At 46.4% G+C, this 27,689-nt stretch overlaps 2 protein-coding genes across 2 annotated transcripts; both read right to left on the bottom strand.

Annotated features, from left to right (window-relative positions):
* Positions 1-1,426: 1,426 nt before the first annotated feature.
* Positions 1,427-17,927, bottom strand: qser1 (glutamine and serine rich 1). The gene is made up of 13 exons (XM_071400797.1): positions 17,520-17,927; positions 13,733-13,833; positions 13,255-13,404; positions 9,569-12,892; positions 8,994-9,304; positions 8,664-8,780; positions 8,223-8,356; positions 7,913-8,133; positions 7,587-7,721; positions 6,779-6,876; positions 6,545-6,691; positions 6,258-6,353; positions 1,427-4,435 (listed from the first exon to the last, which is right to left on the bottom strand). The coding sequence occupies exons 1-13, from the start codon at positions 17,624-17,626 to the stop codon at positions 4,295-4,297; spliced, it is 5,082 nt and encodes a 1,693-aa protein (XP_071256898.1). The 5' UTR covers positions 17,627-17,927; the 3' UTR covers positions 1,427-4,294.
* Positions 17,928-18,124: 197 nt separating this feature from the next.
* On the bottom strand, positions 18,125-24,258 carry prrg4 (proline rich Gla (G-carboxyglutamic acid) 4 (transmembrane)). Its single transcript, XM_071400798.1, has 7 exons — positions 24,021-24,258; positions 23,253-23,368; positions 22,966-23,129; positions 22,845-22,872; positions 22,289-22,430; positions 21,426-21,608; positions 18,125-20,492 (listed from the first exon to the last, which is right to left on the bottom strand). The coding sequence occupies exons 2-7, from the start codon at positions 23,362-23,364 to the stop codon at positions 20,465-20,467; spliced, it is 657 nt and encodes a 218-aa protein (XP_071256899.1). The 5' UTR covers positions 23,365-23,368; positions 24,021-24,258; the 3' UTR covers positions 18,125-20,464.
* Between the last annotated feature and the right edge of the window lie 3,431 nt (positions 24,259-27,689).

Here is a 27,689-nt window from a genome sequence, read left to right as displayed (position 1 = left end):
GTAAACGAACCGGTTAAGTGTGCATTTTCAGTAAACGAACCGGTTAAGTGTGCATTTTCAGTAAACGGACTGGTTATGTGACTTTTCTTTTTTTCATCCCTTTTTTCTCCCCAATTTCGTGGTATCCAATTGGTAGTAGTTACAGTCCTGTCTCATCGCTGCAACTCCCGTACGGACTCGGGAGAGGCGAAGGTCGAGAGCTGTGCATCCTTCCAAAACACAACCCAACTGCTTCTTGACACAATGCCCATCCAACCCGGAAGCCAGCCGCACCAATGTGTCAGAGGAAACTCCGTACACCTGGCTACCGTGTCAGCGTGCACTGCGCCCGGCCCGCCACAGGAGTCGCTAGTACGCGATGAGACAAGGATATCCCTACCGGCCAAACCCTCCCTAACCCGGACGACGCTGGGCCAATTGTGCGCCGCCCCATGGGCCTCCCAGTCATGGCCGGCTGCGACAGAGCCTGGACTCAAACCCAGAATCTCTAGTGGCACAGCTAGCACTGCGATGCAGTACCTCAGACCACTGCGCCACTCGGGAGTCCCCTTAAGTGTGCATTTTCAGTAAACGGACCGGTTAAGTGTGCATTTTCAGTAAACGGACCGGTTAAGTGTGCATTTTCAGTAAACGGACCGGTTAAGTGTGCATTTTCAGTAAACGGACCGGTTAAGTGTACATTTTCAGTAAACGGACCGGTTAAGTGTGCATTTTCAGTAAACGGACCGGTTAAGTGTGCATTTTCAGTAAACGGACCGGTTAAATGTGCATTTTCAGTAAACGGAGCGGTTAAGTGTACATTTTCAGTAAACGGAGCGGTTAAGTGTGCATTTTCAGTAAACGGAGCGGTTAAGTGTGCATTTTCAGTAAACGGAGCGGTTAAGTGTGCATTTTCAGTAAACGGACCGGTTAAGTGTGTATTTTCAGTAAACGGACTGGTTAAGTGTGCATTTTCAGTAAACGGACTGGTTAAATGTGCATTTTCAGTAAACGGACCGGTTAAGTGTGCATTTTGAGTAAACAGAGCGTTAAGTGTACATTTTGAGTAAACAGAGCGTTAAGTGTACATTTTCAGTAAACGGACTGGTTAAGTGTACATTTTCTGTAAACGGACCGGTTAAGTGTACATTTTCAGTAAACAGACTGTCAGAGTACTAGTGTGGTACGTGAAACATTTACCCACCATGTGCAGCTCATAATGCCAGTCTCCTGTCATATGGCCTTGTCATAGCTAGACAAAAACCCTGTCTTCTTTACCATACCGTCTTCTTTATATGTGAAAGGGGTAGGAGGTAAAACATGTGTTAAATTAAAGCCCGCCACAACACCTAGTCATGGATTGAATCCTGTTTTTTTTTAAACATGCACTGACATCTCAATGACATCGCAGTACCTTGATGTAAGTAAACAGACACGTACAGATTCATTAAACCATTTCAATGTCCATGTTTAGTAGGAAATGTATTTTCACATCAGAAATAGAATCGGTGTCTAACACAGCTACACTTGAAAAGAAAAAAACGATTTAAATGTGGTCTGCATAAATCTGTTCAAAATGGAGGCAAACCCTTAAAGAAAAATGATCTTAAGTGCAGTCAAAAATGTGATTTTTCTGTGTTATATATATATATTTCCACAGAGGTTGAAATAATACTGTGAAATTGTGAAAATGATTATAATGCCCTTTTAGTGTAAGAGCTGTTTGAAAAGACTGCCTGAAATTTCCGACCGTTTTGGTGGGATGGAGATTTGACCTGCTCAAATGACCAAGACTCATTCTTATTGAACCTAGGTTACACAAAGTTCCAAACCTCTCTGCCAATAACAGCTAGTTTTCAGTTTTCCCTTCCCCACTCAGATGACTCCCAGACAGTCCTAGGAACATTCTTGATTGATAAATTGCTCTTTGCTAAGAAGCCATTGGTTTCATTTTGACCATTTTAATTGAAAATAATCACAGTAAGGTACTTAACTGTTACCCAGAAATGATTTGATATTGAGACAAAACAGCTGCATTAGACCTTTGAGATATATATATATATATATGTAAGTATACAATATGTAATCGAAATAAACGCATAAGGAATCTTCTCTGAAAAACAATGAAAAGTGCATTGCAAGGTGTAATGAACAAGAAACAATTATGTCCATCATTTTCTTCTGTGAAAAATACATCTATAAGTGAGATAAAATGTACATTTGTAAAGAAAAACACAAGTATAAAGGCTTTTCTTCTTATTATTTTACCTCAGATACAGCAGTTAAGGTAAAAGCATTTCATTAGAATAAAAGACAAAAAGCAGTGTTAGAAGTGCACCAACTCTGTTCGGATCCACAACTCATGAGAAAATGACTTTTTGAAGCACAAAAGGTAAGTATCTATATTATATAAAATTCTTCCTGGAAAGAATCAATGTGACAAAACTGCTCTTTTTACAAAATGTACATTATATGTATATAAATTTGGCAATCCATTGTGAGAAAACATGTTTTACATATATATATCTATGAATAGAAATGTATATAATAACCCCTGCCCCTTTATTTACTCATCAAATATCTGACTAAGGACTTGATTCAATCTGTAGTGCTGAAGATCTCAGCACGATAGAAATGTAAAAGCGATGTTCCCGTGTTCGCGGAGACTACATTCACTGTAAACTCTGTGTCGGCTCAATCAGTATTTACCTTCAATTGCACCACATCACTGATCTTCAGCGCAAACTGATTGAATCGAACCCAAAAGTTTGCTGTAGGTAGTCAAGGGTCTGCTTTCTGATTGGCTGTCCTCTATTTCCTATGCTAATCTCTGCCTATCTAGTGCATGCTCATTGGTTGCGATCTTTCATGATTTGCAAAACAAATACAAAACTACATAAGAAAAATAAGTCTATGAAAAGGTCCACTAGCAGTTTGCTAGTTAGTTATATGTATATTATTTTTACTACAAAACCCAGATCGTCCTCCTACTCTGTGGTTTCAGAAGCGTCTAGCCAATCAGGAAGTGCTGAAATGCTGGACCCTCCTCTTCTCATCACGGTGACAGCGCTGATCTCCAGACACCTCTGCTTCCTCTGGTCATTCAGTTAGTACATTAAAACAGGAGGGTCGGAGGTTGATGCTCTCTGTCAGCTGACTACTCCCCTGCCGCTCTTGTCTGTGCAGGCTATAGGCAGGCCTCTTATTCCATCTCTCTGGGCTGTAGGAAGACATCGCTCTCTCTCTTCACTATAGACCCCTTCCCATCTCTCAGTCTCTGTTTTAGGCAGACCTCCCCCTTTCTGTCCTTCACTCTGTCTCTCTCCCTCCATGCTATAGGCAGGCATCTCTCTCCCTCCATCTTGCTCCCTCCATCCATCCCTCTGTCCATGCTATAGGCAGGCCTCGCTCTCCCTCCATCTCTCTGTCCGTGCTATAGGCAGGCCTCTCTCCCTCCATCTCTCTGTCTGTGCTATAGGCAGGCCTCTCTCTCCTCCCTCCATCCATCCATCCATCCCTCTGTCCATGCTATAGGCAGGCCTCTCTCCCTCCATCTTGCTCGCTCGCTCGCTCCCTCCATCCATCCATCTCTCTGTCCGTGCTATAGGCAGGCCTCTCTCCCTCCAGCTCTCTGTCCGTGCTATAGGCAGGCCTCTCTCCCTCCATCTCTCTGTCTGTGCTATAGGCAGGCCTCTCTCCCTCCAGCTCTCTGTCCGTGCTATAGGCAGGCCTCTCTCCCTCCAGCTCTCTGTCCGTGCTATAGGCAGGCCTCTCTCCCTCCAGCTCTCTGTCCGTGCTATAGGCAGGCCTCTCTCCCTCCATCTCTCTGTCTGTGCTATAGGCAGGCCTCTCTCCCTCCAGCTCTCTGTCCGTGCTATAGGCAGGCCTCTCTCCCTCCAGCTCTCTGTCCGTGCTATAGGCAGGCCTCTCTCCCTCCATCTCTCTGTCTGTGCTATAGGCAGGCCTCTCTCCCTCCATCTCTCTGTCTGTGCTATAGGCAGGCCTCTCTCCCTCCATCTCTCTGTCCGTGCTATAGGCAGGCCTCTCTCCCTCCAGCTCTCTGTCCGTGCTATAGGCAGGCCTCTCTCCCTCCAGCTCTCTGTCCGTGCTATAGGCAGGCCTCTCTCCCTCCAGCTCTCCCTCTTAGTCTGTGCTATAGGCAGGCCTCTCTCCCTCCATCTCTCTGTCCGTGCTATAGGCAGGCCTCTCTCCCTCCAGCTCTCTGTCCGTGCTATAGGCAGGCCTCTCTCCCTCCAGCTCTCTGTCCGTGCTATAGGCAGGCCTCTCTCCCTCCAGCTCTCCCTCTTAGTCTGTGCTATAGGCAAGCCTGCTGCACCTGGTTGAGGAGCTCCCCGAAGCGGTCGAACAGGCCCTCCACCCAGGCTCCGTTCCTCATGCACAGCTGCACCGTCTCCTCCTGCCCCATGTCCCCAGCCTGTACCCGCAATGACGCAATCTGCAACCACAAAACAACCCACACGTCAACGACAAAACAACCCACACGTCAAACCACAAAACAACCCACACGTCAACCACAAAACAACCCACACGTCAACCACAAAACCCACACCAGCGTTTCTGTACAGCACTTTGTGACATCAGCTGATGTAAAAGGGGCTTTATAAATACATTTGATTGATTGACGATTGTTGGACTCCCGTCTGCAACAGGAGTCTCACACCTCAGGCCGTTCTCTTCCGTTTCGTGCCAACTAAACAACCCTGGTAGCACACAACAGTTTTATGCCTGTCATGCGTTAGAGTTGTGCAACTAAACCATACCCAGGCACTCAGTGTATGCCAGGGCCCTCACTGCCAGGGCCCTCACTGCCAGGGCGTGACGTATTGCCTGACAAAGGCACAAGCCGCAAACAATTACACATACAGAGGGGTTGTTAATGAAGAGATAACCTAGGTTCAAGACTATTCTAATCTGAACATTACACTCTGTGGTCATTGCTGATACGGCGTCTCCATTCTGCAGTCAAAACATCACGTTGGAGGTTAGACCGAGGGCAATATGGACCAACTAGACAGCTGGCTAGGGTGTATTGTTTAGACTGAGGGCAATGTGGACCAACTAGACAGCTGGCTAGTGTGTATTGTTTAGACTGAGGGCAATATGGACCAACTAGACAGCTGGCTAGGGTGTATTGTTTAGACTGAGGGCAATGTGGACCAACTAGACAGCTGGCTAGGGTGTATTGTTTAGACTGAGGGCAATATGGACCAACTAGACAGCTGGCTAGGGTGTATTGTTTAGACTGAGGGCAATGTGGACCAACTAGACAGCTGGCTAGGGTGTATTGTTTAGACTGAGGGCAATATGGACCAACTAGACAGCTGGCTAGGGTGTATTGTTTAGACTGAGGGCAATATGGACCAACTAGACAGCTGGCTAGTGTGTATTATTTAGACTGAGGGCAATGTGGACCAACTACAGCTGGCTAGTGTGTATTATTTAGACTGAGGGCAATGTGGACCAACTAGACAGCTGGCTAGGGTGTATTATTTAGACTGAGGGCAATGTGGACCAACTAGACAGCTGGCTAGGGTGTATTGTTTAGACTGAGGGCAATGTGGACCAACTAGACAGCTGGCTAGGGTGTATTGTTTAGACTGAGGGCAATGTGGACCAACTAGACAGCTGGCTAGGGTATATTGTTTAGACTGAGGGCAATATGGACCAACTAGACAGCTGGCTAGGGTGTATTGTTTAGACTGAGGGCAATGTGGACCAACTAGACAGCTGGCTAGTGTGTATTATTTAGACTGAGGGCAATGTGGACCAACTAGACAGCTGGCTAGGGTGTATTGTTTAGACTGAGGGCAATGTGGACCAACTAGACAGCTGGCTAGGGTGTATTGTTTAGACTGAGGGCAATGTGGACCAACTAGACAGCTGGCTAGGGTGTATTGTTTAGACTGAGGGCAATGTGGACCAACTAGACAGCTGGCTAGGGTGTATTGTTTAGACTGAGGGCAATGTGGACCAACTAGACAGCTGGCTAGTGTGTATTGTCCACAGACACACTCCTGTACATGGTCTTCCACTACAGACACACCGGGGCACACACAGTGCACATGCATGCCCCCACTAGGGGGCAAATGTGGGACAACGGGATAACTTTGCGGGACAGTGTAGCCTGGTGGGAGTGAGTTGTTTTAATCTGTTGATAAAATGTGGGACATGATTGTTTGCTTGCAGGACAAAGGGCCAACATGCAGGGACATGTGGTCACACTAGGCCACTCACAGAGACACAGAGTGCTGTCTCACCTCATCCTTACACATGAGGTATGTGTGGTACTTGTAATGCTGTAGAGAATGGTAGAGGGAGAACCACTGTGGTTTCTGCTGGTCCACTGTGTATTCCTAGAGACAGAGAGAACACACAGTTCATTACACTGTATTTTCCTAAACACTCCACGCAGACTCACAGAAACATGTTGCATCAGAGACACAAACTGAGTGCAGGACGCCCTCTACAGGACAAGACCAGAAAGTGCTTCTTCGTTCCCTCTGGCCTGCACTGTAAATAGCAGTGTCAACATAGAGCCTCTTACCAGGGGCAGTTTGCTGGGGGACTTGGAAGGCTTCATGCTCTTCCTGTTGTAGGCCTTCCCACTGAGCCGCACCTTAAAGGCTGGGGTCTCCCCATCCTTCTTGAGCTCTGTTACCACCGAGATCTCTGGGAAGCTGTCCAGCGCCGTCTAAGGAGAGACAACGTGAGAGGTACTCAATAAAAGGTTGTTGAGGAAGGCCTATATTTATTTTCAGGACAATGCTAAAAGGCAAACCTTAAAGAGTTGTCCCACTCGTAGTCTGGGCAGCAGGCGTCTCCTGTTGTCCCAGATCATCCTGTCCACTCTCTTCATGTGGGGCAGCAACAGCTCATCTGATCCCCAGAAACAATGTGATCAGCTTCCTACATTCTACAAACAACTATTCCCCTCCCCTCTCTCTCTCTCCTCAGGTATGCCCTACCTGATTACTCCTCCGTGAATACACCTGTCCCCTTCCCTAACCCCCGTATGGCAGTCGTTCCCAAATCTTTTTTTAAAGGAACTCAGTCCGGCTTTCATGTTACTGTTGAAAGTTGTAACAGTAGAATGCAGAAGGTGTCGTTTAGAAATTGGGTAGTGCATCATCAGTTCCTCTTGTCATGTTAGTCATTATATACCTTAGAGAGATATTTACAACTTGGCAGAAATGTCTAGAATAACAAGCCCATGTCAGCTAACGTTTTATAGCCCATAGATAGTTGTCATTTTTTTGTCACTCAAATATCACATACACATTAGACTTGGCAAAATGTATAGAATTGCAAGAAATGTTGATTGAAAAACGCACAATGTTCTTTGCACCCCATGACAATGTGTAGAAATGCCGGAAATAAGCTTTAAACCTACAAAATATTGTCTCCACCAACAAGAGGGGTGTGAACAGCACTTGTCATGAACAGCGCTTGTACCCATAGAAATAGACGTGGCGGGTGCGCGGGATGTTCCCCAATGCTGGAAGGGGGGCCCCAAGGTGAAAAAGTTTGGAAACCCTTGGAAGGGTACCAATCATCCCCCTCTCCCCTTCTGTTGGGGGTATACCCACCGTTCTCCCTCTCCAGAGCGCTCATCATGTCTGCATCCAGGGCAACGCTGATCAGCAGCTCTACAAAGCTCTTAAACGTCTCCTTCATGGTCCTGGTGTTGAGGAACCGAGAGGAAAACGGCACTGGAGTGAACTCTGAGACAGAGAGAGAAAAGAGAGAGAGGGAATTAACAAAGGGAACGAGGGAGAGGGAAGAACAAGAGAGATAAAACAGAGCATAACAGAGGAAGTTGCAAAGCTCCAAGATTTAGTTGCAGAGCTCCATCAAGCCATCACACCCATGGGAATGAGCCTAAATGAAGGCCCTCTAAAGCATCAACCCTCACCATCATCTTCAGCCTCATCCTCAGGAGAGGACTCGGAGGGAGACGGAGAGGACTCCTCCTTCCACTTCCTCCTCTTCTTGGGCGGGGGCTCTGCCTTGGTCTTGGGCTGCTTGGTGCGAGGCTTGGACTGGGACTTCTGTGATGTGGGCGTGGCGAGAGGGTCAGAGTTCACTGAGCGGGGAGGAGTCTTCAGACCGAGCAGTGTCTTCGCCTGAGAGCCTCTGGAGGAGAGAATGAAGGTAGAAATGAAGTAGATTTAGAATGATGAAGACAGATGCAGGTACATAAGTTCTGGAACAGATATCAGTACCTCATGGAGGACATGGGCTTGCAGCGGGGTTTACGGTTGCAGACACGGACGTACTCCTTCTTGTTGACCGTGTCCAGGAACTTGACATACACCCTCCTGTACATGGTCTTAGCGTCACCAAAGTAGCCCAGATACTAGGACGGATGCATACACACACACACACAACAGCAGTATTGTCATCTGAACAACAGTGGATTCATGTTACTCTGCTTACAGAATAATGTTAAGAATTCAAACTCTATGGGGATTGATACACACACACTAATCATCATCTGTGAGTGTGTGTGTTACATTTACATTTAAGTCATTTAGCAGACGCTCTTATCCAGAGCGACTTACAAATTCCTGTACATGGTAGTGAGTAGTGTGAGTAGTGTGTGTATGTGCATGCATAGGTGTGTGTGTGTGTGTGTCTCTAATCATATGTACACCTGTCCTTACACTGTTAGTGGCTGAGAACACTCTCTTGCTGTCCCTCAGCTCAGGGACAAACTTCTGCAGCAGAGCTTTCTGGACCTTCCAGATGGCTGGGGGTTCCTGTCCGGCTGTCAATGTCACCTACACAAACCACCACACACACACACACACACACACACAAAGAACAAGTCTCAGCATGGATCAATAGAACAAACCAGACAGACAGAGAGAGAGACACACAGACACAAATATGTTTTATATATATCTGGACTAACTGTATAAGACTGACTGGCCACAAAAATGGAATCTCAGCCAAGGTCTGCTTTCACACAAATCCCCTCCCATCCCTCCCACCTTCAGGCTCCCTGTGTCCTCGTTTTTGACCACAAACTCGTCCCTCTCGCGGTACATGCCCTCTCCCCCGCTGTCCGACAGTTCTTCGTCCGTCAGTCCTTCTATGGCCACGCTGGTCAGCTGGACGGCCAGCTGGCCTGGGGGCGCCGGCTTCGCCCCCTCCTGCCCCGACGACCCAGTCACCGATGATGACGAGCCGGTTGTCGAGGACTCCTTCGGTGCAGCCGTCTGCTGCTCCTGGGCTTTGGAGGCTGAGTGAGGCATGCTGGGAGCCTGGTCTGGCTTCAGGAGAGAGTTGGAGAGTCTGTTGTCTGTTGATGGAGAGAAGAGATGGAGAAGGGAGAGGAGAGAGGGGATAGAGGTTGGGGTATTAGATATTAAATAATATGGGTACTAATGAATGCCGTAAGCCATATTTTCCTTGATTTATGAAAATGGTTTTGAAGATAAAAAACGAAGCATTTTATTTAAATGGTATCCATTCAGGGCACAATGCTGTCTCACACTACACTGATAACTAACAAACCAGATGACTGAATCCTAAGGGCTTGTAAGGGCAGCCTATCCATGTTTACCAGCTTTGTGTGTCCTGTCTGAGGGCTCGTCCAGGGCCGACAGGGCTGAGCTGATGCTGTTCTGGAGGGCCTGGTTCTTTCCAGCGCTGCTCTCATCCTCGTCCGAGCTGAACGATGGCAGTGTCTCCAGGTTCTTCTGGAGCCCTTCCTCCAGACGCCTCTGCTGCTGCTGAGAGCTCCCCGCAACCCCAAGGCCCTCATCGCCTATCAATGGGGCTGATGGAGGTTGTATTTTCAGAGGTAGAGGCGGTATGGCGCACAGGGGCCGCTTGGACGAAGCCGAGGGCTTACGGGAGCGACTGGGGGTCCGTACGGGGGGCGAGGAGAAGGGCTGTTTGGGACCTGACTTGAGGAAGTCCAGAAAGGAGCCGATGAAGCCTGTTTTGACCTCTGGCTGTTGCTCCTCCACCTCACGGATCTTCTGCCTCATCCTCTCCTGCTGCTGGTAGCTGTCGTAGACCGCCTCCGAGGTGGAGGGGGAGCTGGTGGGGTCGCTGCCCCGGGAGTTCTGCCTCTTGGCCTGGACTGTCTTTTTCCTTTGTTGGATGTTCTCTTCCTCTGGAACGGGTGGCTTGGCCGAAGCCTTGGAGCGGACCCTCTTTTTGGGGTTGACAAAGCCGTCAGAGGGACTCTCGTCAAGGCCGTCTTCTCTCTTGATGACTTTGGGCCCTTTGGGGTTCTGCTTATTGGCCTTGCCTCTGTTGAGGTTCCCTGAGGGGTGGTACCCCAGGCCAGCCAGGTGGTACTCATTCTCAGAGTGGCCTCCGTTGGGGTTGCCATCGGCTCTGTTGCTAGGGTAAACAGACTGTCCTCTGGGCGAAATGTTGTCTGGCTCGTCTCCGGGCTTCCGTAGCAAACCATCGTCGGCGCCCATGTCGTGCCTGGGGTTGACTACAGTGGTGTGTGAGTGTGACATTGAGTACTGTTGCCCCAGATGCCCCTCCCCTTTAGGGAACTGGTGTCCGTCTGAGGTCATAGGAGAGCCATTGAGTGTCAGGGTCATGGTGTTATGGGAGTTAGTGTTGGTGATGATGGAGGTCTGGGAAGATGAAGAGGAGAAACGAGGTGACTGGTGTCTGGTGTCCCCAGTCTGGAAATGACCCTTGGGGTCGGCCATGTCGCCCTCAGCGGCGCCGGACGTGGCTTTGACAAAGTCCTGCGGCGTGACACCGCAGGCGGCTGCCGTGGCAGCCAGGATGTCGTCCACGTTGGACAGGATGTTCCTCTCGTCCGCCAGCAGCATGGACTCTGGGAAGCAGATGGAGCTCAGGGCGAAATGGTGCTTGGCGTCCTGCGACTGCTGCTGATTGGTCAACTGGCTGTAAGGGTCTTTTGGCGAAGAGAGGTGCAGTATGGAGGAGTCCGTGATGGTGTTCTGTCCTACTGCCCCAGGCTGGCTCTGGCTGCCATTGAGGCTAACGCTGATCAGATGATCTCCCTCCATGTGAAGGTACTGGACCGGGACCTGGCCTGACCCAGGGGTCAGCTGCACCTTGGAAGGGTTGAGACCACAGTGGATGAGAGGCTGCTGGATCAGGACCATCTGCTGGTCCCGATTAGGCTCCAGTAGAACCTGAGAGTTGGGGACCCTGATGTACTGGTTCTGGGTGTTGGTCAGGGTAGACTGGGCGTTGGCCTGGTGATTTTGTTGCCGTGGCTCGGGCCCTTTGAGCAGGAGCGAGTGCTGTTTCAGCTCCTCATGGGAAGACATGAGCTGGGCGTTGGTTCTAGTCTTTGGGCCCATGAGCTGGTCTTCGGCTCGCGAGTTGCTCCGGATCACACTCTGAGTGTTGTAACGGTCATCCATTTTGGAGACTACGTAGACCACATTGTCACTGCCCCCCAGGCTGGAGGTTTCTAAAGAGACCTGCTGGAGAGCCTGGAGGTCCTCGATGGGGATCTCTCCTTCCAGTTCCAGTTTGCAGTAGGCTGGCTTTACGTCCTGTACTGAGGACCTGCAGTTGTTCTGGAAGGCGAGGGGAGAGGCTGAAGAGAAGGGGGTGTAGCCCTGGCCTGATATTGATGTGGGTAACCTCTGGACGCTGGTGGAGGGGTAGGGGGCGCTGAGGGATTGTCCTGCGGCGTAGCTCTGAGACTGAGTGACCGAAGCCTGCCCCTGAGACAGGTAGCTCACGTTAGGGGCACCCTGAGAGTGGCTGGCGGGGGAGCTCTGAGAGGGGTTGCCCAGACACAGGCCCTGAACCTGGGCTCCGTACTGGCCCACATCCTCCTGGCTCTGCCCAGGGCTGGAGCAGTAGACCAGGGACTGACTGACAGACGCTACATTGCCTGAATGGCCAGAGAAGGAGGGCAGAGTCTTATAGAGAGAAGGCCTGAGGAGGTCTGAGGAGGAAGAGGAGTAAGCCTGGGAGGTGATGTAACTCTGAGAGTGGCTGAGAGTGGACAGCAGACTGGGCAGCGGGGCCGATGTGTACGGCTGAGTCTGTTGGCTGGCAATCACCGAACCATGCTTCAGCCCTGGCCCCTGGCCTGGGGAGGGGTAGCTCTCTGGAGATTCACCCTGTGACTGGGGGTGACCCTGTCCGCCATCTGGGGCTAGTTTGGAAGAACAGTCTTTAGTCTTGGCACCCGTGGAGGACGAGCAGTACCCAGAGGGAGAGGGGATGGAGGAGGGGTAGGCCTGAGATTGCACACCCGTCTTGGGCTGCTGCGCGCCGTTGACCCCTTGGGAGGAGTCCGTCCCCATGGAGGTGCTGCAGGGCACTGGGGTCTGCCTCGAGGGGTCCTGCTGGAAGGAGCCATCCCCCTCCCCGCTGCCTGAGCCGAGGTAGCCCTGCAGGGAATGCTGCATGCCAGGCAGCTGCTCCGAGACAGCGTGGCTGCTGCTAGAAGGCCGCTGGTGGTGCTTGATCACACTACATTCCCGCTGAAGTGCTCTCTCGATGGAGCCCGAGAAGACGGGCACCGTGTAAGGCTGGGGGGCTAACTGGGTAGCCAAGGGCAGTAGCCCAAACTGGGGCTGCAGGAGGTGGGGGGCCGACTCCTGGGCCGAGCGATATGTGGATGACTGGGGAGGGAGGGCGGCGCCCAGGGAGGGGGTGGGGAGGCGGTCGAAGGCCAGGGAGGTAGGTAGCGTGGCCTGGCTGGGTTTAAGCTGCAGCAGGGGGTCGAGGTGGGAGGAGAGCAGGCCGTTGGTGGAGGTGCTGAAGGCGTGGTCCTGGAGGGCCAGGGAGGGGGTGGTGGCGTAGCTCCGCGAGGGGAAGGCACCAGGGTGCTGATAAGAGGAGAGGGGGGCAGGGTAGGGGAATGTGGCGCTGGTAGGCAGGGCACCGGTGAGGAACAGCTCTGTGGTGGGGTTAGCGCCTAAGGGAAAAAAGAAAGATGAATAAAGATAAATCTTCGGGCAAGTACACATCGAAACAAAATACAAAACCATGGACAAAAACAAGCCGCTAACACAGCTCACACATGACAGATGAACAAAACATGAGAGGTAGAAAGAGAACAGGGCCAACGATGTCTAATATATGAACTGAGTGGAATGGATACAACCCTCATTTCCCAATTGAAATCAGCATGGTGCCTCAATTCAAAATGTAATTTTCTTTGGAATTCATGACGCACAGAACAATTAATAAATCGACAACAAATAATTCACAACACTCAAAAATGAGTGTGCAAAACAGCAGCCATTTGGTGTGTGTATATACTGTGTGTGGCCTCACCGGTCTGCCACGTGGTGGTCCTAAAGGGGGGGAGCAGAGAGGCCCCGACAGGACCAGCCTGCTGCAGGGCTCTAGACTCCATGGCCGACAGGAAGTTCATGACAGAGGTCTCAGTAGTGTTAGTGCCTGAGTCAAACCCCCCCGACAGACCTGGGAGAGGTGGAAGAAGGGGGAGGCGGTAAAGAGAGACAGAGAACATGTCATGAGGTTACTGAGGTTTTGTCTAGAAGGGATACAGATTGTGTCAAAAATGTACTTTTCGGAGCAGGTTAGGTGAATTAGGTTAAGAAACGGGTTCGCTAAAAAAAAGTCAATTTGACAAAAGTTGTATCCATCTAGACATGACCGGTTACTGATGCAGGCACAGTAACATTCTCCTAATGGTCTTCCTACAATAACAACACAGTGTGAGTGGCAGCCCTCTACAGTTAATTAAACAAGTCCAAACTCTTAGTCCTTTATTAAAGCACCATCTTACCTGTAGGGTGATGGGTAGTGGTGTAGGTGGGCAGCTGGGTGCAGGCGTAGGTCTGCCGATGGAGGAGCTCTGACTCCAGGTGCGTGGCACCATAACTGGCACTGCGGAAAGGAACACACACACCCACACACATTAGGACACGCACATTTTGCACCTTTACTGTGCAACCTCACCATGCCTGAGGCACTAAAGCAGACAAGCTTATTCCATACATCAACAACACGGTGTGACCACCATCACAACAGCACACTGTGCCCCTGTCAGTCCCCTGGACCTTGCCCTGTCAGTCCCCTGGACCTTGCCCTGTCAGTCCCCTGGACCTTGCCCTGTCATACAGAGACCCAGACGGTATTTATAGGCCCGTGATGCAAGCTTACAAAAGTGTGTCAGGCGCAATGGAGTCCATTAACAATGTGGTGCAGGACAGGTCTCAATCAATTGATATAAAAAATCTCTCACCCATTGATAATTTTACAATTGACAGTCACATAAGAGCTTATTGTTTTTTTTTTAGCATTAGAAACAAAGTTAAACAGATTATAAAATGTTATACGTAGACAGAACTCAAACATAACACGTCCTTATTTTTATAGAAACACTAGTATTGATTATAACAGGGCGTCAGATGAGCTCATATGAAGACTGCTGTACTAAACAGGGGTCACACACAACATGAGAGCAGACACACTTGTTGTTCCCTGCTCACAGCTTAGCTACCACAGGGTAACATGCAGCACTATCAACCTGCACTGTCATGAATAGTGTCACTGTAGCTAGACAACCAGCTGGTGCTCTCTCATGCCCTTTCCACAGCCCCCCAGAGTGACACAAAAAGACTGGCATCGCCAGAGGTGAATTATTCATGTACACTGTACAGGGGAACCCAAGCAGGGTGAGGAAAGCAAGATGGATTGTTACAAGTCATAACAGGGTTATGAGCTGTGGGATATTTTTATGTCGGCCTCAGTCTTGAAACCTACAAAGGCCTAACCCACACACAGAAGCAGAGGCTATACGAAAGAAGAACAGAGAGCAATGGACTTAAGAGGACAGACTACCTTATGAACCTTGGGTTATATTTGCATCCAATTAAACTTTAATTCCGCACTTTACAATTGACTGGCGCATCAAAACAGCCTTGTCAGTATAAGAACTTGAGAATGAAAGGCCCTGTACAAACAGCTAGCTAGCTACTACTTTCCATCAAAACACGTGGTAAAAACAACTAGGGCCGGTACGCTACCAGTATCGCCATACTCATTAGTATCTTGACAAAGAAACAAAACCCGAAGCGGACCAAACTTCTTTTAGGAAAACAGTCCTAATGTTGGAAACAAACATTACGTCATCCAGAGTCACATATTTATTTATTTTCCATCTGTAGCTCACAATATTTTACATACAGCAGGTTTTTAAAGTACCAAAGAGTTGTCTGCTTCGTGTTTTCATTTTCGCTATCAAAGAAATATTGTTATACTGATATCGTCACAGCCCCCCACCCAAACACCCCCAGAACGAGTCAGTCTGTCCGGCTCCATTTTGTTTCCATGTGATGAACATGTCCCATTTCCTATTATTCAGATAATACGATACGTCTCGGTGCGATGAACACAGAGCAGACTGACTGATGTTCTCGTCAGGAGACAAACAGCTGTCTGGGGGGAATGCACAGCTGGAAGGGGGTCATCTCATCTGCTTCTCTCTCTGTCCCTCTGTTTCACTAACACATCCCTACTAATCTACAACACAAGGGTGAGGGAGAGATAAGCTAGCGCTAGTCACAAACTAGGACCCAAGTCAAAGCTAAATTCCCTGAGTTGATTCTCACTGATCAGCTTGGAGGAACCAACCAAAACGCTGATTCTCACTGATCAGCTTGGAGGAACCAACCAAAACGCTGATTCTCACTGATCAGTTTGGAGGAACCAACCAAAACGCTGATTCTCACTGATCAGCTTGGAGGAACCAACCAAAACGCTGATTCTCACTGATCAGTTTGGAGGAACCAACCAAAACGCTGATTCTCACTGATCAGTTTGGAGGAACCAACCAAAACGCTGATTCTCACTGTGACCAGTTTGGCGGAACCAACAAAAACGCTGGTACTTTCACACAGACAAGAGAAAGTGAAAAGGTCAGGAAGACATTATCGCACTCAGGGATGATGAGGAGGAGGTGATCTCCACCTCCTCCCTGAGTGGGATAGTCTATTTTCTAGAGTGAAACCACCGTTCTCTCTAAAGACAGACGCTGGCCAAGTCCTTTTTCCTGGCGGTTACAACACTCACAGGGACAATGAGCAGTTGGAGAGAGAACTCAGGAGCAGGCTTCAAGCATGTTCAGTCTAGCCTACTTTCATAATGTAATGACATAGTACTAGTACTAACAGCTTCACCGTAAAACAACTAAAAACTGTTTTAAAACCCACCTGTCTGATATGCTACCTTCCCTGATTTAACTTACCTACCCCTAAAACTGTTCAACTAAACATGTGCTGGTGAGTAGGTTAAAACAAGACCCCACGCACCCCCCTAAGTGTGTCAATCCCAGTTTCCCTCCATAACCTGTGAAGTGACTGATCTCTAACCAGCCCCTCGCTCTCCCTTTACTTCTCCCTCTCTCCTCTGACCCTGGGGGTGGAACGAGGAGGGTGGGTGGCAGTCTGCTCCGAGGCACTGTGTGGGGCTCCACAGTTCATGTCTGGACAGAGATTCCCACTCACACCACTAACGAGGGCTCCTCTCTTCATCCAGATGGAAATGAGTTGAAGAGCCCAGTCTGCCAAGACGAGAGACATGATGCTGTCAAATGTGTTTAAACTTAATGTCAGAAAACAGGTAGTTAGGGTTTAGCTAAAGACTTAACCTCAATATCCACATATCTGATCAACTGTTATGGCACGGACTAACTTCCTTTTGTCTCTCGCTGTGTGTCTGTACTCAGCAGATACCAGAACTAGGGCAGCTGGTGTCCCACATTTTCAGCGCTATCCATTTATAAAACAGGATATTTTCACAGGCAATTCAGGTTAACTCCACACAGAGAGCGGAACAAGAAAAAATACACATTATCAACCACACCACTGAGCCTCCCAAATATACGTGTGACAAGCACGACTTTCACATTCATCATTTTGTTCAACGGTCAATGACAGCAATGCTCTGAAGAAGTAAACATTCAGAGTTGACCACGATGTAGACGTCAGACAACTGTCAACAAACTGTACAAAACACCAGTCTTTCTGTGACATCTCTTTCAGTCAAAACAGAATCCAAACAGTCAGGCTACTTCCTAAAATGTGAGACCATGTCAATGACCAGTTTATCAGAAAATGAAACACCTCAGATTTGACAACCTTACGCGCAACAACGTATCTAGCTAGCTATGCAAATATACCCGTACATCAGTGTGATTACGCGGATCTGTCTGGCGACTTCTTTCCTAGTTAAAGCTGGTTCATTCTAAGCGATCGAATAATTGATTGAACTATTCGACATAATTACATTCTTGCATGTAGATAGTTAATTGTGCATATTGACAATTAACGTGCAACATAGCTACGTAGCTGATGGCGTGCTACAGATCGTAGGGGTGTCCAACATTTCCAAAACACTGTTCAATGAGTGATCAGTAACTTTCTATTCATACGTCAAGCCCTCGACCCAATTGTTCCATAACACGACGCGTTAACTTTAAAAGCTCGTCACATTTCTGTTTGTTGTGCTAGGCCTTCCATCACCGGAATTTTCCGTGAAAGGTGACCCGCCCTCTCCTTCATCTCATTTACCTTGGCTTTATGCTTGCGGTGCTCCGCTCATAGGCCCAGGCTACGGTCTGTGCTGGTGGGGCCAGCGGGTCTGCGAAACTGGAATTCGGGTAATTCCGGTCCATCATCCGTCGAAGGCTGGGAGTGATGCACTTCCCCGATGGCGCTTTGTGAAGCAGTAGGCACACATACGAGCGCGGCGCCGGACAAAACAATCACATTCTCCCGGACCATAGATTGCTAGGCGCCGTCAAGTTCAGCTGTTTAGTCCTGCAACTTTTTAACCGCTTCTCTTTAGCATGAGGTTATGATGATAATCACTGTTCGTTTTCCTTAATCAAAAACTGTGCAGGCACTGCATGGTGGTTTGGTACTTGGATCAGGTCCCCATGTTGGTTTATTTCCCATGATGCACCGCCAACCCTGCTTAAATTGGAAGAGTTCTTTCTCATAATTTTCCTTCATGATAATAATGGAGCAATATTTCTTTGTGTGAAACGTTTTATACCTGTCTGAAATGGCATCAATAGTCAGTCATATCACTGATCATATATTTATTAACACGACCTTTGCACAGACTTTTTTTTTACCTTTGCACGGTCACAGAATTATGTAAGAATTCATGATATAATTTGCAGACAATTTAATGATCAAAATAATGATAGCCTTTGGTTTTGCTGTAAACATTAACACTTCACCATTCAAACATTCTTCAGAGAGACAAGACAATCATTAAAATGTCAATTTATGAAATGATCCTCTGACAGTTAACATGTTTCATAGACTTAAAGTACACAATCAGTCATACCAAGCATCACCAGTACACATACAGTACATTGTCCCATGATGTCAACCTCACTATTGACATAATTCATAGATCTAAAATCCAAAGACAAAACGCACGTGTCACTATACCTCCTAATCCTTACAGAAGTCATGCTCAGATGTGAGCAGTATTAATTCAATATCCTATTTTACAAATGAATGGGTAAAGAAACAGCCCACTACTCAATAGTGTCCAGAAATAGAAACATAATTATCCCAACCTGTGGTTGTAAAACCCTATAAACAAAGTGCACCCTGTTATGACAATTTAACAGGCACTTCATTAAATATCATGGATAGGTTTCTTCTTCATTAATGAATGGAGCGTCAGAAAAGAGCATAGACTTCCTGGGACACTCATAATAGCATGTGATCAGTGCTTGACGTGGGCAGGAGCTCACCGGAACTGAGTACTGGCACCACAAATGTCCTACTGCTTCAGTTTCTGCACCGCCTATAGAATATTAGCTCAAATGTATTGCAGAGTTCCTGCACAGACATACATATATATAAAATATAATATAAATTATATTATAAACAACAGTACAGGTAAATGAGTACCGGCACATACAGTATTTCAGTCCAAGTCAAGCACTGAGTGTGATGTCATCAAACTCACACAGTCTACTTGAGCAGTTACAACACATACAGTGAGCGCCAAAAGTATTGGGACAGTGACACATTTTGTCTATGTACTTTGGTTTTGAAATGATACGACTAGGAGGTTAAAGTGCCGACTGTCAGCTTTAATTTGAGGGTATTTTCATCTATATTGGCCGAACCGTTTCGAAATTACAGCACCTTTTGTACATGCCCCCCCCCCCCCAAACAAAAAAGGATTGGGACAAACTCACTTATATGTGTATTAAAAAGTTAATTATTTGGTCCCATATTCGTAGCACTCAATGATTACATCAAACTTGTGACTCTATAAAATGTATTGGATTTATTTGCTGCTTGTTTTGGTTGTGTTTAAGATTACTTTGTGCCCAATAGAAATTAATGGTAAATAATGTATTTTCTACTAATCACTTGTTTTTTTCTTAACTTCTTAAAGCATTGTTGGTTAAGGGCTTGTAAGTAAGCATTTCACTGTAAGGTCTACACCTGTTGTATTCGGCGAATGTGACAAATAAAATTTGATTTGTGTCATTTGGGAGTCACTTTTATTGTAAATAAGAATATAATATGTTTCTAAACACTTCTACATTAATGTGGACGCTACCATGATTAAAGATAATCCTGAAGGAATCGTGAATAATGAAAGTTACAGATGCACAAAGATCATACCCCCAAGACATGCTAACATCTCACCATTACAATAACAGGGGAGGTTGGGGGGGATGATATTTGTGCATCTAACTTTCTCACAAAAAAAATTGTCACTGTCCCAATACTTTTAAAAGCCACTGTACATCTAATATGATTCAGAGAATGTGGAAGTGTCAATTCTCTCAGTCTGTCCTAACACTATGCTCATATTGTGTCATTAACCAACAGGCTACAGTAGTAGGCAGACTTGTGTGTATACCACAGGTTGGTGGCAACCTTAATTGGGTCGGACGGGCTCGTGGTAATGGCTGGAGCGGAATCAGTGGAATGATATTAAATACAAAACACATGGTTTCCAGGTGCTTGATGCCATTCCATTCGATCCGTTCCAGCCTTTATTATGATCCGTCCTCCCCTCAGCAGCCTACACGGGTATATACTCAATACGGTTTCTCATGCTTCATTTTCCATTCATAAAAGCAGAGCAGTTGACAGGTTACAGTTAAACTAAGATATATCATGTCAAGTGTTACGGGTTATGGGTTGAAGCAGGTGCAACTCAAAAGTTGACATAAGTGAGGAATAAAGTGATGAGGAATAAATCAATTTTGGCACATGCAGAAAAATTGCTAAACATTTGTACAAATAGATAAATATGCTAAACATCTCGAATTGCAGGTAACGGAAGAGGTAAAGAGGTAAAGAGGTAATCAGTCACAGATCTACAATTATCACAAGGTATTACAATAAAATCACATCTGGAACATGCACGGTGGAGAACAACCATGTAAAGTAAATAGATCTAAACCTCTTTAGTAGCATTTGATGATGCTCAATATGGAGACATTCATCCAGCGAGGTGGAAGGTGCTATCGTCGAATACTTCCAGGTTGAGACCTGTGGGAAAGAAACAACAAAGTTAACATGTTGTTCCCCCAACAAGGCAAGGTTAGAAAGATCTCTACTGTCTATAAACCAAAATAAAATTGTACAAAACATTTTTTGAAAAAGATTTTAATGTATGAACATTTTTGTAGTTATTATTAAATGTAGATAGGTAGAGCAAGTTTTTGGGGTATGTGTAACAGTGTTGGTTGCGTCAATCTCCTTCCCACAACCTGGGCTCGAACCAGGGAGGACACTGAACCCATCGACAACTGTTACCCGCAAAGCATCATTACCTGTCACTCAGCAAAAGCAGTGGCCCTTGCAGAGCAAAGGAAACAACCAGCTCAAGGTCGCAGAGCGAGTGACGTCACCGATTGAATGCTAGTAGCCCGCACAGCTAACTAGGTAGCCATTTTACGTCAGCTACACTCACTCTTAAGCATCAGCTGTCAGAGCAGCTCACAGATCCCTGCACCTGTACATAGCCCATCTGTAAATAGCCCATCCAACTACCTCATCCCCATATTGTTATTTATTTTTATCTTTGCACCCCAGTATCTCTACTTGTAACGTTCATCTTCTGCACATCTATCACTCCAGTGTTTAATTGCTACATTTTAATTACTTCGCCACTACGGCCTATTTACTGCTTTACCTCCCTAATCGTACCTCATTTGCACACACTGTATATAGACTTTTTCTATTGTGTTATTGACTGTGCGTTTGTTTATTCCATGTGTAACTGTGTGTTGTTGTTTGTGTCGCACTGCTTTGCTTTATCTTGGCCAGGTCACAGTTGTAAATGAGAACTTGTTCTCCACTGGCCTACCTGGTTAAATAAAGGTGAAATAAAAAAACGAAAAAAACTCCCCTTTGACTTCCTTCTCTGCAGCAACCAGCACAATCATGTGTATGTGTATACATGAGCATGCGTGTGTATACCCAGGGTAAGGAGGAGGTGGGGCGTCGTGCGTTCCGGTTTTGCCGATGGCGTCCTCATAGGAGGGCAGGCCTGGGGGGTCAATCTCCTCCGGCGGGGGCAGGAGCACAGGCTGCAGAGAGACCTCATCCAGTCTCCGCATGATCAGCGAGGCATTACTGCGCCTTGGACGCACCCTAACAGAGCTGGAAGAGACAGTCAGGAATGATGCAGTATCCCTTTGAAGAATGTGTGCGTATACACACACACAACACACCCCCCCCCGCACACACACAGCACCTGCACCCACATAAACTACAGACTAGGCAAACAACTATTTTTTAGGAAGGCCCTAAAAATTGCCAAAGGCTCCAGCCACCCAAGTCAGACTGTTCTCTCTGCTACCGCATGGCAAGCGGTACCGGAGCACCAAGTTTAGGTCCAAAACGCTTCTTAACCGCTTCTACCCCCAAGCCATAATACTGCTGAATAGCTAATCAAATGGTTACTCGGACTATTTGCATTGACCCCTCCCCTTTTTACGCTGCTGCTACTCACTGTTTATCATCTATGCATAGTCACTTTACCTCTATCTACATGTGCATGTTACCTCAATTACCTCGACTAACCTGTAACACCGCACATTGACTCGGTACCACCTGTATATAGCCTCTTTATTGTTATTTTTTTTACTTTAGTTTATTTAGCAAATATTTTTCTTAAAAGTGCATTGTTGGTTAATTAAGGGCTTGTAAATAAGCATTTCACGGTAAAGTCTACACCTGTTGTATTCGGCGCATGTGACAAATAACATTTGATCGTATTCAAACTATTGATCCAGTGACCACTGTCATTCAGTCAACATAATGCCTCTCATCTAACTCACCCTGCACGTGAGAGGTTATCCTTACAACTCCCCTGGCAGAAGTACCAGACCAGCAGGCCGAAGATGACGACGGCCACCCCTGCCGCGATCAGACCCACAAGCAGGGCAGTCACATCCAGCCGCGATGGCCGCGTGTCCTCATCTGTGCGATCACACAAAAACAACCAATTTAAGTATTTTTGCATGTATGACACACTGCAAGATTCCTAAAAATGCTGCTAACTCTCCTTAAGATTCACAGTGTATGGTGCTTTGTTAAACTAGACTGATTTCTACCAGAGTAACCAGGTTTCTCTCCAGTCATCCTGTAACATTTATGGACTAATAAACCTGTCAAGGAGAAAATAAACTGTACTGCAGAACTTAAGGGCCTGAGTTGCACCCCTGGGCTAAAGGCTGCATTAGGTTTTGCATTTCGTCCTCCTGCTTGAGGGTGTCTTCCGCCACCCTGTACCCATCAGTGTAGTTAGAAAAGTCTGTGCGATTAGTAGTAGTACAAAGGCAAATAGTTGACCTGCGACATACATGTAGATATACTTAGCCATACTTCTCTTACCCTCGGTGTACTTTTTCCAGAAGTCCTCCTGCGAAGTAACATAAAGACAACATCAGGTTATGATCATGAGACTGGTTCTACCACACAAAATCTGTCTGAACACCATCTCAGCATCACTTACAGTCTGAGGGACATTTTCAAAGACCTCTCGTGCTTCCTCATAGCTGCAGACTTCTTCAAAGCACTCCCTCTCCAAATTCCCAGGAGTGAAGAGCTCAAAGTCAAATCGGTTGGCCAATAGATGGCGTCCTAAGAATGCATTTGCCTGCTCCTCTTGCACAAAAACTAGGGGACCCAATCACACGAGTGGAACAAAATGATGCAAACTTTTAAACACAATACTTTAATACCATAATTTAGGAATATCACAAAATTATATTTGAAGATGTTTGGAAACTCACGTCTCACCTTCTTTTGACTGGTCCTCCGTCCCTGTGGTGTGTAATAACTTTCTCATACAAGCAAAGTTTCCACAGGGAAGCAGTTGATACAGTATGAATAAATGCAAAAGCATCGCCATTCACCTGCAGATAATGATTTGAGCATAGGTCATAGAGATTAGATAAGAAGTTAGAACGTGCATTTCACAAGTGAGCGACAACAAGACACACCCAGTTTTTATCAGAAAGCTGTTCAGAAGCCTATACAATTTATCTGTTGATTGCTTAGCAATTCTTTCCTTAAAAACTTGAGTTTTAATTTTACATCTTAAATTGTTCACACTGAAATGTCACTTTTTGGGCGACCCGACCAAATTCGCATATAAGTATGAATTGTAGATCTGTAATTCTCATTGAAAGCAAGTCTAATAAGCGGTAGATCTGTTCTATGTGCTTTATTTATGCTTCCTTTCCTTTTTTTTTTATGTCGGGTTTTGCCTCTTTTACTTTAGGTTTCGTACACCAGCTTCAAACAGCTGAAAATACAATATTTTTGGTTATGTAAATTATATTTCACAGCGGTTTAGATACAATGATTCTCCACACTATACTTGGCGAACTATTAGAATTTTAGCAACCAGGAAATGGCAGAGCAATTTCTGCATAGTGCACCTTTAACTTTAAAACGTGTGTAAAATCCAAGAAGATTGGAAGAAAACAGGCACGAAATGAAGTTACTGAGCAGGTATGAATGACATTGGTTGTTGACAGGTGAAACTGAAATGAAACCACCTACCTTGAACGTTCGCCGATAACAGCTGTGTTTGATGTTATATTTCCTTATAAAAACACTCAGAACACGTATCGTCAATAATCAACAACACCGCATTACAAAATATTATAATTCGTTAAATCAATACAAGTAAAATATTCCAGGAAGCGCGAAGTTTCTGTTTACTCCCAACAATTTTTTTTTTTTTTACTCCCAAGAACTGTGAGCTCACCTCCTGTTCTGTAGTAAATTACCTACCTGTACAGACCTGACTAATCAAGCTTTTCACCTGGATACACCGATCTACAGTGCAGTAGGAACACTAGGTGGCACTTGAAACCACTAAACAAGAGAGAATCGACACAGGAGTGAATCAAGTCGAGTAGTAGACTTCCCAGAGCCTTTAAAAACGTCTCCTTTACATTTAGCTTAGAACAAATAAACAGACATATTATTCATTGAAGGGATATGCCTACTCATGCTCCACTGTCGAAACAGGCACTTCACAACCAGGGAAGTGTGGGAACTAATGGATGTCATTATGGCTAAAAATACCATGTAATGTCACACCAAAACATGAAATCACATTCTACTGTAAGGCTTGGTTTCCACTCTCAATGTACTTTTGTTGTAATATTTACTTCAAAGAAAACATAAGTCCATATCTAAGAGAGGCCAGAGGCATATATGGTACTAAACATGGTATTATACGTTGTAGAAAGGGAAACATGTACTCTCTGAATCTAACGGATGTGTCCCAGTTCTCCACAAGACCTGTTCAAGTGACACACATTTCCTTTTGCGACCATGACTTCATGGCCTGGATTCTCAATGTGTCTGCCTCGCGACCTGTCTCAGCAAATTGACCTTTATCCCTGAGATTTACTGGGATTGACTTGGATAGCCGAGTTTAACGACCTCTTAATGGGAAAGAAACCCGTGCATGTAATATTTCACCCCAAATGGCTAAACATTTTATCCAGAGTGCTCTTTGTGGTATCCACAATGCTGCCTCTGCACTTTCAATGTGAGTGTATAAATTAGCCAGGTTAAAACCCACAGGTTCATGCTCCTCTCAGCCCACAGAAGAGCAGAGGTGTGTGTTCTCGCTAAGACAACCTTCCTTGTGCCACACTCTGTCATAAAAGATCCCTGTCACAACAGCAACCCCCAAGACACGCTGCAAACGTATCACATACCCCCAAGACACGCTACAAACGTATCACAAACCCCCAAGACACGCTGCAAACGTATCACAAACCCCCAAGACACGCTGCAAACGTATCACAAACCCCCAAGACACGCTGCAAACGTATCACAAACCCCCAAGACACGCTACAAACGTATCACAAACCCCCAAGACACGCTGCAAACGTATCACAAACCCCCAAGACACGCTGCAAACGTATCACAAACGTCAACAAAACATCCTGTGTCAACTCAGGTTTCTGCTAAGGCTGATGTAACGTGTTAGTGTTATTATCAGAGCAAATAGCCTGCTCCTGCCAGGTCAACACTCCTGTCGGTGTCCTTACACTTGTGTTTGTCTTGTGCACTCTGTCTAAATAGGTTTATCTCCATCATGTGTGCTAGGCCACTATTTATGTAAAGTAGTGATATGGTAGTGATATGGCGAGAGAGAGAGAGCGAGAGAGACATACATAAAGAGAGAAATGTTGCTAATTGAAAGTTAATAGGATGTCTTCTCTTGTCCTGTGCTCTGTTGTGTGTCTGGACACTGTCACGGCTTTAGATTTGCTATAAGGAATGTTCATACAGAGAATGAAAGGCTGATGCAAAAGTGAAATTCCTGACTTATCTAGTGTCTGACGCTAGATGATATTACAGAAAGGCTTTAAACATGCACTCTGAGGCAAGGCTGTGATGATTGAGCACCATGCTCTGGAAAAGCGATAATATTCTCAGCGTTGGGAAAATTCCAAGTCAGCATGATCTGTCGAGAGTCTGTCTTCTTACACACATCCATAGTCTTTAAGGCATAATGAACTGTATAACATTCTAAAAGTCACTGCTGTCCATATGCATACTGTTCATATTTAGTGGAGTACACGCATTTCACATAACACACGAGAGATCAAATTCACCTTCAAACTGTTTTATGGTGAGTAGCCAGGTTACCATATGAGTCTCAGCTCATTTGCTTTTCAGCACTGAACTGCGTGGAACTACCAGCTTCCAACCGTGATAAGACGGGTCATGAAAGCAGATAAACCAACTGGAGAATGACGTGAAAGTTACAGCTGGGAGATCTCACATGACACACCATCCATGAAGCAGTAACTTAGGGCCCCGAGAGACAAATTAGAGAGAGTGAGAGGGGAGAAAGGACAAGAGAAAAACAATGTGAGAGAAGATAAAGAAACAGAGTTCAAGAAAGAGAGGGAGAGAGAGAGGGAGAGAGAGAAAGGGAAACAGAGTTCAAGAAAGAGAGAGAGAGGGAGAGAGAGAAAGGGAAACAGAGATTGGGAGAGAGAGGGAGAGAAAGAGAGGGGAAATGAGAGAGAGGGAGAGAAATGGAAACAGAGATTGGGAGAGTTAGAGGGAGAGAAAGAGTGAGGGGAACTGAGAGAGAAAGGGAAACAGAGATTGAGAGAGAGAGGGAGAGAAAGAGAGAGGGGAACAGAGAGAGAGGGAGAGAAAGGGAAACAGAGATTGAGAGAGAGAGGGAGAGAAAGAAAGAGAGAGGGAAACAGAGAGAGAGGGAGAGAAAGGGAAACAGAGATTGAGAGAGAGAGGGAGAGAAAGAGAGGGAGAAAGAGAAAGGGAAACAGAGAGGGAGAAAGAGAAAGGGAAACAGAGAGAGAAAGAGAGAAAGAGAAAGGGAAACAGAGAGCGAGAGAGGTAGAGAGAGAGAGAGAAAGAAAGGGAAACAGAGAGAGAGAGAGAGAAAGGGAAACAGAGATTGAGAGAGAGAGGGAGAGAAAGAGAGAGGGAAACAGAGAGGGAGAAAGAGAAAGGGAAACAGAGAGAGAGAGAAAGGGAAACAGAGATTGAGAGAGGGAGGGAGAGAAAGAGAGAGGGAAACAGAGAGGGAGAAAGAGAAAGGGAAACAGAGAGAGAGAGAGAGAAAGGGAAACAGAGAGAGAGAGAGAGGTAGAGAGAGAGGTAGAGAGAGAGAGAGAGAAAGGGAAAGAGAGAGAGAGAGAGAGAGAGAGAGAAAGGGAAACAGAGGGAGAAAGATTTGAGATTTGTTTTATTTGATTAGGATCCTCATCAGTAACAGCTAGTCTTACTGGGGTTCCACATATGACAAATACATTACAGACAAAAGGCTTTACAAGTTACATGTAGTGTGTGTGTGTGTGTTCATCTATCAGATTCACATACATGTCAGTACATACACACTTAAAGCCGAGAGGGAGAGAAAGAGAGGGATATGGGGGTAGAGCAGGAGATAGAGAGACAGGTGGAGAACGACTCGTACAGAGAGAGATGTGGGGCAGGTTAATGGGGACTTCCACAGTGTTCAGTAAACCTAACTCTGTCTCACTACATTAGTCTAAACCTGCTTTCTCTGTACCCCACCTTGCTGGTGGTGACCATGATGAGTGTTGTGTGATTTACTCCCTCTGAAAAGACCAGGGGATGCTTCTCCCAGAGGACTCTGGGATAGAAGTGAGCCTTGAGCTTCTGCAGACGCTGCTGGGGCAGAGCTGTGACATCACCATTAAC

This window comes from Salvelinus alpinus, chromosome 5 (genome assembly GCF_045679555.1).
Source record: "Salvelinus alpinus chromosome 5, SLU_Salpinus.1, whole genome shotgun sequence".
Taxonomy (NCBI): Eukaryota; Metazoa; Chordata; class Actinopteri; order Salmoniformes; family Salmonidae; genus Salvelinus; species Salvelinus alpinus.
Note: the sequence above shows the minus strand (reverse complement) of the source record. Positions and strands in the feature narration are given on the sequence as shown.